The sequence below is a fragment of the Paramormyrops kingsleyae genome, chromosome 10 (assembly GCF_048594095.1).
Source record: "Paramormyrops kingsleyae isolate MSU_618 chromosome 10, PKINGS_0.4, whole genome shotgun sequence".
NCBI lineage: Eukaryota > Metazoa > Chordata > Actinopteri > Osteoglossiformes > Mormyridae > Paramormyrops > Paramormyrops kingsleyae.
The window spans coordinates 27,644,784-27,655,317 of NC_132806.1; the positions used below are offsets into that span (position 1 = coordinate 27,644,784).

At 44.5% G+C, this 10,534-nt stretch overlaps 1 protein-coding gene across 2 annotated transcripts; it reads right to left on the reverse strand.

Annotated features, from left to right (window-relative positions):
- Positions 1–184: 184 nt before the first annotated feature.
- On the reverse strand, positions 185–8,326 carry asgr1a (asialoglycoprotein receptor 1a). 2 transcript variants are annotated; one of them, XM_023797493.2, is made up of 9 exons: positions 8,264–8,326; positions 6,749–6,849; positions 6,192–6,311; positions 5,434–5,538; positions 4,734–4,805; positions 4,421–4,513; positions 1,880–2,031; positions 1,139–1,248; positions 185–373 (listed from the first exon to the last, which is right to left on the reverse strand). In XM_023797493.2, exons 2-9 carry the CDS (start codon positions 6,834–6,836, stop codon positions 214–216), a joined length of 900 nt encoding a protein of 299 aa, XP_023653261.1. In that variant the 5' UTR covers positions 6,837–6,849; positions 8,264–8,326; the 3' UTR covers positions 185–213. The 2 variants fall into 2 exon arrangements, with proteins under 2 accessions (XP_023653261.1, XP_023653259.1); XM_023797491.2 differs by lacking the exon at positions 8,264–8,326 and having other exon boundaries at positions 6,749–6,879.
- Between the last annotated feature and the right edge of the window lie 2,208 nt (positions 8,327–10,534).

Below are 10,534 nucleotides of genomic sequence, written 5' to 3' on the forward strand. Positions count from 1 at the left end.
GATATTTCGGAACAACAGGCAGCAGCTGTATACCTGCCGGTGTCACTCACACACGACAGTGGATCACCCTGCGAAAGAGATCTGCCTCCTGCTGTTCGCGGCCACTCGCCACGGTTATAACTGCAAGGTCGGAGAGACACGTACAACGTACACGTACCCCCCCCCCCCCGCATCGCCCCGCCCCGCCCCGTACAGGAGGCGTGGCTTTTGCCGTCACTCGGGCGCTTCGGACACTATGGCTTTGCAGACGAAGCGGTACAGCCGGCTGCAGTGGTCGTCGTTGAGCCTGCCGTCGTCGTGCAGGTGCGCGCAGTCCTCGCCTCCTCCCAAGCCGTGATGTCTCCAGTTATCCGGCTGGTTCGGTTTCCAGCGCCTGAGGGTAAGTAGATTGGATGGAGAGGGAAAACTCAGTTACACAGTGGAAACAGGGTTATACAAAAAAAAACAAAAACCAAATACACACACATATAAGATTAATTAAAGTAGGGGTGTCCAATAATGTAAATCTGCTGGGGGCAACATCACTTATAGTGGCATTGGTGGGGTGGAGTAGCCGGTTTTATTCCTTGCGGTTTCTCTTTACAGTTTCAATTAAGTTGGTATTTGAAGACTGACTGTACAGAACCTGGAGTTTCCCATGTAAAACAGGTGCTCTTTGGAATAAAGTGTTAAACCGTATATTGGGGGGGGGGGGGGGGGGGGGGGGAGTAGTATTGTATTGTAGCGTTGTACCTCGAGGGTGGTGTTTTAAATCCTCCTCCTTCAGTGTGTGTGTGTGTGTGTGATTCCATTTTCTCCATGTGTTGACGTGGGTTTCCTCTGAGTGTTCTGCTTCCCATAACACTCCAAAATGTGCAGATAGACAAAGTAGCCCAAAGTGCATGGATGGCTCCTTGGTACCCCATCCAGAACGTCACATGCCCTCACCTCAGCCTTGCATTGGATACATGGTTATGGAAGGTGAAGGGATCCTGGAGAATCTGCCTGTCTGTGGTACGGCCACTTAGACCCCCATAGGACCCGACATCCTGTGGCAGCGTGTGGCTCTTCACTCCCTACCCAGAACGTATCATATGAAGGTGGACGTTCCTAAGCGGGGGAGGAGGAACAGGGGCTGGGAACCACCTGAGAGACTCGCCTTCTGTCCATGACGTACGGCGTCCCGTCCACCCACTCCCAGGTCCCGGTCCGCTCATCTGTCAGGCCGATCCAGTAATATTGCGGCATGGTTCTCCTGCTCACGAAGGTCTGCCGGGGCAGCAGTGAGGAGGAGTGTGAGACCAGAGCAGGAGACGCATCTCATAAATGGGAACTTGCTCCGTAATGGATAAAATCAAAGGTCCCAGTCATCCAAGCCACAAACTGCTCACACTGCTACCGTCTGATGGGAGTGTCCATCAGAATGCTGAATGCTGGCCATTAAACACATTCACTGCCTATTACTCTAACTGTCTGTTTGTTGTATCTGCCTCTGAAGTTGCATGCTGTTCTGGTTGAAAAGGGAGAACATTGTAACTGCATATTTTATCTGAATGGAGTTATGACCAACATTGGTTAGATAAGAATTTATGTCATTTACCTACTTACTACACATGAGTAGAGAGTCAAAAAACTTTGAAGCCCTTTCTTGCAGGTTTGGTGTCAGTGTATTTGCGGTGTATTTATTGTTGTACATTTACTGGTTTTGTACACTTCCAGTTGCACTCCTTGGCTCTGCTGTTGTGAGATTTGTACACAAGTGTTTCACTCGCCCGCACTCTACCAAGTGTCAGGTGATGCGACAGAGTGACTTGATCTGAGTAGCATGCAAAATGGATCTATTCTTTTGGACGGGTATGGATCCCATGAAGCAATAAGAGGTCTGTCGGCCTTGACCCACCCACTCTGCGTCGTCTCTCAGCATCACCAGGGAGGAATGCTTGCTGGTGCAGTATTCTTTTGCCGAGTCCCAGGACATGGCCTGCCTGGAGAAATAGTAACAGGCGGTGGAGTAGAACGTCCAGTCGACTGGACAGCAGCCTGCTGTGCTGACTGGAGAGGAAGGAGGCATTTGATCATTGGGCGTCCCTTTGGTGCAAAGCCGCAGAGGCCGAAAACCCGCTCTGCTCAACCCCGAATCCGCGATGGCTCGCACTGCGTCAAGATCTCCTAACTCATATTTTTAAATCGGCCATTAAGTGTGACGTTCCTGTTTCAAGTTGCAGTGGAACAGTGAAAAAGAAAGGAGTAATTAATGTAGACGAGTAGTTATAAATAACATTAATAAATGCAGTGGAGTAGTAATAAATAACAGTAATTGATGCAGTAGAGCAGTAATAAATAGCATTAATAAATGCATTATTAACTATAGTAGAGCAGTAAGCAGTAATAAATAGCAGTACTAAATTCAGTGGAGCAGATAACAACCTGTCACAGAGTCCAGTTCTTCCGTCATGTGAAAAATAAAGAACACCCTCTTTCAAATGTAACATTTTATGTATCAGGACATAATAAAAAATTGTCTGGCCCTTAGCAGGTCTTAAAATTAGGTAAATACAACTTCAGATGAACAGCAGCACATGACATTACACCATGTCATTATTTATTTAAAAAAATCAAAGCTGTGTGTGAAAACTGAAGAGGGTAAGAAGCAGCCAAGTGCAGCTAATCACATGCACTTGATTAATTGAGCATCAGCAAGCGTGACGACTTCTATAAAAACTGAGGTTTTGGTGGTTTACTGCTTTGGAGCATTCAGGTATGTGTTAACTCAATGCCAAGGAGGAAAGACATCAACAATGATCTTAGAGAAGCAATTGTGGATGCCCATCAGTCTGGGATGGGATAATTGTAAGGCCCTTTCCAAACAATTTGAAGTCCATCATTCTACAGTGAGAAAGACTATTCAGGAGTGGAAAACATTCACAACAGTTGCCAATCTTCTCAGGAGTGAACGTCCCAGCAAATTCACCCCAAGGTCAGATCATGCAATGCTCAGAGAAATTATAAACACCCGAATCGCTACATCTCAGACTCTATGGGCCTCAGTTAGCATGTTAGATGTTAAAGTTCATGGCAGTACAATTAGAAAAGGCCTGGACAAGTCAGGGTTGTCTAGAAGGGTTGCCAGGAGCCTCTTCTCTCTACAAAGAACATGGCAGCACGGCTTAGGTTTGCAAAGCTGCATCTGAACAAACCACAAAACTTCTGGAACAATGTCCTTTGGACAGATGAGGCCAAAGTGGAGATGTTTGACCATAATGCACAGCGTTTCGGCATAGACACCTCATACCCTCTCTCAAACAAGCTGACTCGTTCTTTTTCTATATTGTTTGCCATGCCGGGTGGGGTGGGGTGGGGGAGCAGCCAGTTGACCCTGGACCCCCAGAGGTTTTTTTTCTCTCCTCTGTTTTTGGTTCCTCTCCTCTTTTGCCATCTTTCTTTCTTTTCTTTGTCTCTCCTTTTCCTTTCTTTTTGTCTTATTCTCTCTTAATGATGCTGTAAAGTATCAAAGCACCAATGAAAAGCTCTTGGGGGTGACTCTGTTGTGAAAAGTACTATATAAAAATAAATGTAATTGAATTTAAATTAATGATTTGGGCTTGTTTTTCAGCCGCAGGACCTGGACACTTTGTAGTCAACTATGAATTTCTGTATACCAAAGTATTGTAAAGTCAAATGTGAGGCCGTCTGTCTGACAGCTAAAGTTTGGCTGAAATTGGGTCATGCAACAGGACAGTGATCCCAAGCACACCAGCAAATCTACAACAAAATGACTGGAAAAGAAAAGAAGGTTTTGCAATGGCCCAGTCAAAGTCCAGACCTCATTCTGCCTGAACCTTTGAGTTGTGCATAATCAAATGCCCACAAACCTCAATGAACTGAAGCAACGTTGTAATGAAGGGTGGGCCAAAACTCCACCACAACGATGTGGGAGACTGAAAGTCATACAGACAACGATTTAAGTTATTAAGTTATTATCGTGGATCTACAAGCTATTGAATCACACATGGCTTCTCCAGTTTGGCTTAATTTTTGTTAAATAAATAATGACACAGTGGAATCTGTGTGTTTTACTCCTGAGGTTAGATTTAAGTAATTGTGGAAACCGGTAAGGACCAGGTTTTTTTTTTTATTATTATGACCTGATATGGAAAATCGTAGAACTTTCTTTTTCACATGCCTCCACATATGATGATGATTACTTCTCTGCTATACATAAATTGGTTTAACTGCACAATTTAAGCCCACAACCCAGTAGGATAAGCGGGTTGGAAAATGGATGGATGAATGTACAATTTAAGACTGGGAAAACCCAACTAAAGACTAAACTACAGCAATATGGATATAAAAAGAATAACAATAATATAAAATACCACCAAAGGTGATGATGAATCATACTGTGCAGCACAAACATTGTACATAGATCATCACCTCTTACCGTTTTTGGTCATTTTGTCAATGCTGCATTTCAGCTCTGAAACTTGGGTCTTCAAAGGTTCTAGTTCATCAATTGCCTTCAGGGACTTGATGACTGCAGTGACCCACAAGAAACATGACAATGAGTGGTACCAAGATGGGACGAGGCCACATGGCAGGGTGGTCAGGCCTGTGCACTAATATTACAGTCATGGAGAAATAACTGAAATCCCTGATAACATCATCCAGTAAGTGATAGTGACATTGTTAACAATTAAAATGAAATTAATATTGATAATGGTCGATAAACAGAGTGTAGGTTACTTTGGACGCACCAGAAGTCAGCTGGTTTTCAACGGTTTCCATTGAGACTTTTAGCTTGCTGATATCTGTGTGGAAGTTCTCATCTGGGGAGGGGAACACTGCACATCAGGGTTTTAACCACACACCCTCCTGTTAGCCGTGTTTCATCACCGCCCGGAATCGCTGTTTAAAATGCCAAATTTGTCCTTGATTAACTAGCTACATTTCCAGTTCTATTAAATGGATTTTCTGTAAGCCTATATTAACCCACAGTGATGGTGATAAATAATTAAGTGGGTGGAGTGTAGCACAGCAGGCTTTGTCCGTGAAGGGTGTGGGTTCGAATCCCGTGACCGGCAGTAATTATATCACTGCTGTGCCCTTCAGCGAGGCCCTTAACCCCAACTGTCTGACCATGTTCTCTGACCCAAACCAGTATGTCAGTTTGGACCAAGCAATCTGTTAAAGTAATGTTTACAGCTGCAAAGATATTCTTTATGTAGATTTGTAGATGAAAGGTGAAATGGATAAGAGCAGAATATACTCTGTATAACTACCTAATGTAACTTTTTAATTAGAAATGGATTGCAAGCTCCTTTGAGGATTGCTGACATTCAAATGCACCCATTAATATACAGTAACAATATGTTTAGCACCTTATTACTGAATGGAGTGAGCACCAGCCCAGTTGGGGACCATCACAAAGACAGAATGACACATGCAGCTCCTCACCAGTGTCCTTTCCCATGTGCAGCTTGGTGGTGACGGACGTCAGCAACGTGCTGATGTTGGCCACGGTGTCCTCCAGGACTGTGAACCTTCTGTCCACCTTGGCATCTGCCAGGGACATTTTGAGCAGCAAAGACAACAGAACCAGCTTTGAGCATGATAAATGAGACGGGCAAGCGTGGCAACCCAGTGCAATGAGTGACCGGGTACAGTGTTCTAATCAAAGAACGATCTGAGCGTGGCAACCCAGTGCAATGAGTGACTGGGTACGGTGTTCTAATCAAAGAACGATCTGAGCGTGGCAACCCAGTGCAGTGAGTGACCGGGTACGGTGTTCTAATCAAAGAACGATCTGAGCGTGGCAACCCAGTGCAGTGAGTGACCGGGTACGGTGTTCTAATCAAAGAACGATCTGAGCGTGGCAACCCAGTGCAGTGAGTGACCGGGTACGGTGTTCTAATCAAAGAACGATCTGAGCGTGGCAACCCAGTGCAGTGAGTGACCGGGTACGGTGTTCTAATCAAAGAATGATCTGAGCGTGGCAACCCAGTGCAGTGAGTGATCCTACTGATGTACTAGTACAGTAAATGGCTGGAGTATAGTAAACCAGTACATTGTTATTCAGGTATGATGTGTTAGTACTAGTACAGTAAATTACCTGAGTATGGTATACTGGTATGTTGTGTGATTTGAATATGGTATACTAGTACAGTAAATGACGAGTATGATAAACCAGTAGCATACTCAATCTGCAAACTCACTGCTGACGGACAGGGCGATAATGAGACTCAGCAGCAGCAGTATAGACACGGACAGGACCGCGCACAGCTGTGACGGTGCCCTGCCTGCACGCCACGCTGAGGTCGTCGGAGGTGCGGGATCTGAAATGGAAGCAAGGGCAGACATTTAAAGCCATGTGTGGAGCAGAAGACCCCACAAGTGGCGCAGGAGAGCTTCTGAAGCCCGCTACACCAAAAAAATAGCCGTTAAGAAAAGAACACAGAACCAAATCACTGAACACCAGCAATGACACGTCCATTACGCTCTACAATGGTTTAATGTGCCCCATTTCCCTGAAGTCTTCCCACTCCCTGTGACTCAGTTTCTCTCAACCCAGTCCTTGGGGACCCCCAGACAGTCCACGTTTTTGTTACCTCCCAGCCAATCAAGGACACTGAACCTAGTATGAGTGTGTTGTGAGCTGGAAGGGAGCAAAAACGTGGACAGTCAAGGGGTCCCCAAGGACCGGATTGGGAAACGCTGCATTAACTGAGCTCCATTCCTTGGTTTCTTATTGCCCTTCTCAGTTTTTTCCCACCTTTTTTCCAGAAGACTCTGTCCTCATTAGTGTCCATACATTCAAAATCATCTCGATATTCATTATTCCTCGTCTCTGGCTCCTTCATGGTCGTGTGAAATCTGAGAGAAATTAATGGTGTGACCAAATAAACCCAGCAAAGGCAGAAGTGAAAGTTTACCAAGAAGTGAAAATTGGCTGCTGGCTCTTATTTTCTTGTGAATATACATGATTCAGGGAGACTCATTTCTTCTAAGAAAAAAGACAGAAAGACGCGAATTTAAGGTGAACTTAGCTTCAGGCGGCACTCTGTGTTTCTCATAATACCAGATTATATATGAAGCCCAGACTCAACGCAAACCAAAATGCACCTTTCGCTCCCACTGGTGTCTATTTCAACCAGAACCCGGCACACAAGCTCTGAACTCCATGATCTGAAATGGAGCTTTGTGCCGGGGTGACTTGAATTCTGCTGCCTGTGCATTTGCACTGACTCTCCCCCCCCCCACCGCCCCAGGGAGCTGGCCTGCGGTGACACAAACATCAAACCCTCTGCTTGTTCTCCGGTGCTGACCCACTAAATCACTTCTCCTGTGAATTATCAGAGAGTAAAGTTGAATGAAATATGATTTGTGTGTAAATACGATTAAAGTACTTCGTATTAGTTATAACACATTACAATATGTGCAAAATTCTGCACTCCTGCTTAGAATAGAATAGAGATACTTCATTAATCACTGTGAGGAAATTCCCGTTTCACCTCCCCCATCTTGCTGTCCATGAAACTCACAGACAGATCAGAGCAAGCTTGGGGAGGGGTGGAGGAGGGGGACACAGCACAGGGTCAGCCAGCGTGTGCCCCCCCCCCTTGAGCTGGGGTTGAGGGCCTTGCTCGGACCTAACGGTGGCATCTGTCTGCTCACTCTGGGATTTGAACCGGCGATCTTCCGATCACAAGCACAGCCCGCTGAGTCGCATTTCTGTTAAATTTCCGATTCTAAGATTGATTCATGATCTATTTATCGTACATAAAGTGTTCACAATACCTTTTATCCTAGATATGAAATAATATAGTCTATCTTACCTTAAACAAAATGACGATTATAGTCCATGTGTCTGGTCTTTACAGTCCTCTCCTATCCATATACACCTGAGCCATTACACAACCACCCCCGCATTACGACAATGTACATGATACCATATCCATCAGTTGTAGGGTTTATTGCCCTGTCTCATTTCATACTGAATACTTCACATTCTCCAGGCCTTTCAGCAAGCATGGCATTACAGAAACACCAATACTAATTATCTCGGTCACTCATGGCCCTGCCCAGGGGACAATGTAACCTCCGTCTTCCTGTACTTTGGGCTAATTTGTCTTTTTTAAACTCGTGCTCCAGAATATGTTGCACGTTCCTTTGTTGGTTGGGTTATCAGCAAGTCTTGTACATCCCATCTCTCGGAGAACCTTCAAAACCACAGAAGAGTCTGCTAACTTCTGCTTGCACTCACCCAAGCCCACCATGGCTGACTTACCACAACGGCGCCGACCAGCAAACATCTGTGGGAATGTGCTCTGTGGATCTGTTTGACTGAGACGGAGACACACTGCTTTTCCCCTGCGCTTTGAGCGCACAAGCATCATCTCTGTTTACCAGCAGAGCAAAGTCAACAGGGCAAGGGTTAGCGTTCATGTTTGTCCAACGCTGGGGACCAAACACAAGAAAAATATCCACATTTCTTTTGCCATAGAAACATTCTAACCCAGTCTGGCGTTTCAGCCCGTTTCACTGTCTGTCATCATTTGTCTCTCAGGCTGCATGGTCACATTGTATGGACAGGTGTATAGTATTGTACTGTACTGTATGTACACAGCGAAGCTGTAAGGGTAATATTTTTCAGTTCAAAATTCTTTCTATAACACAAAGGGTGGTATATGGTGCAGTGGCCTGTGCCTATGGTTGGAAGGTTGCCAGTTCCAATCCCAGTGTTGGCAGATTTCACTGTTGGGCCCTTAATGTTCTGGGGACTGTCTGAGCTTGCCTCCTCAAAAAAAGAATATGCTGCTTTGGATACAAGACTTGTTTATATTATATTATATATTATAAAACCATGACAATCAAGATTTAGTCATCTGTATATTCAGTACACGCTTTATTAACAGTCCTTGTGTATTGTGGCTGTTGTTAATGTTAATGGCTGCACTTCCCTATTGTCGCACGTGTGTTTGCCCGTGTCTTGTGTGTACCCGGTCCGATCCTCACATGTATTTAGCGTGTGTAAATCTCCCACCGTGTGCGTCTTGTACTTCGGCGTCTGACAACCTTGTGTTTCCCATCTGTGTATTTGGGTTCGGTGCTCGTTGGGTGCCTGTTGTTCTCCTTCCATTTACAATTGCATGTGGGGCATGCTGGGACATGCTGGGACATGCTGGGGCATGCTGGGGCATGCTGGGACATGCACCTCACCGGTGCTATACTAGTATACAGTATAAAAAAAAGGAATCTGTTCAAGTAATCCGTTTGTCGACCAAATTTTGTACACAAACCAATGCATTTTTTTCATGAAATATTTAGTCGCGAATCAAATTGTTCGTAGGCCAAAGTGTTCATGAACTGTAGGCACAACTGTGTACAGAGTATAGAAACTACACTTTAAAAAAAAAATAAAAAATCTTTGTTCATAAATTTGATTCCCCAATGGGAGAAAAGTAACAACTAAAGTTAAATCGTACAGAACGTGGTTTATTACCAATTACACAATTTTGTAATTCTATAACAGTACTTACTATTTTTTGCATTAATCATGACAATACTTTATTGATCCCTGTGGAGAATTTTTCTATTCAACTACCCCATCTTACTCTCCATGACACACATGTAGTGAGAGCAAGTTTGACAGCGAAGGGCAGCCACCTGCGGGGGCAGCCATGGAGCTGGGGGTTAACGGCCCACAGACATGACCATCCTGCGGAGGTCGGGCTCGAACCGGTGACCCTCCGATCACAGGCACAGGGGTGCAATCCACTGAGCCACATGCCGTTCCTAAAAACCATAATTATACTATAAAACTTTTTTTTTTCTTTACTTCCATTATTTGTTGATTCATTTTGGGTTCCGTGGTATTGGGCAGGGGTTTCCATTACGCTCTACAATGGTTTAATGTGACAGTATACCACTTCCCTCCTCTGGGTTACAATTGAGTTACATTCTGACAAACCTGCTGTAAGGCAAAAAAAGCATTTTAATACGGTACACTTAATCTAACAAACATCATACCCTAGGCTAGCCTACCTTAAAACATGTTTAGAACACTTACATTAAGCCTACAATCCGGCAAAATCATTAACACGAAATATTTTATAAAATGTTGAATGTCTCATGTAATTAAGTGAATGTACTGAAAGTGAAAAAACATTTACCCGTCGTAAAGTCGAAATGTTGTAATGTTCACATCGTAACCCAGTGTTACACTGTAACCCAGTCTAACTACTGAAATCTTTTTCCTTCAGGTTTATCACACCGAAATATAGCACTAAGTCACATTTGACCTGGGGTGTGGATCCCTTTACACAGCCAATCTCTGTCGGCGCCGGCGATCCTACACCGACGTTTCTGCCTGAATGCCGTTCATACGCTCGCCCAGCAACTTAAGAACACCTTATAAATTTTTTCCCCCACACAGACATCTTTATTGTATCTATGAAATTAAGTTTACCGCTGGTGGCTCCTAAACCAATAAACTTAAGGAAACTCATTTGCTCAGTGGTGCGATGGCCAGCTGTAAAACCACACACACGATAACCCA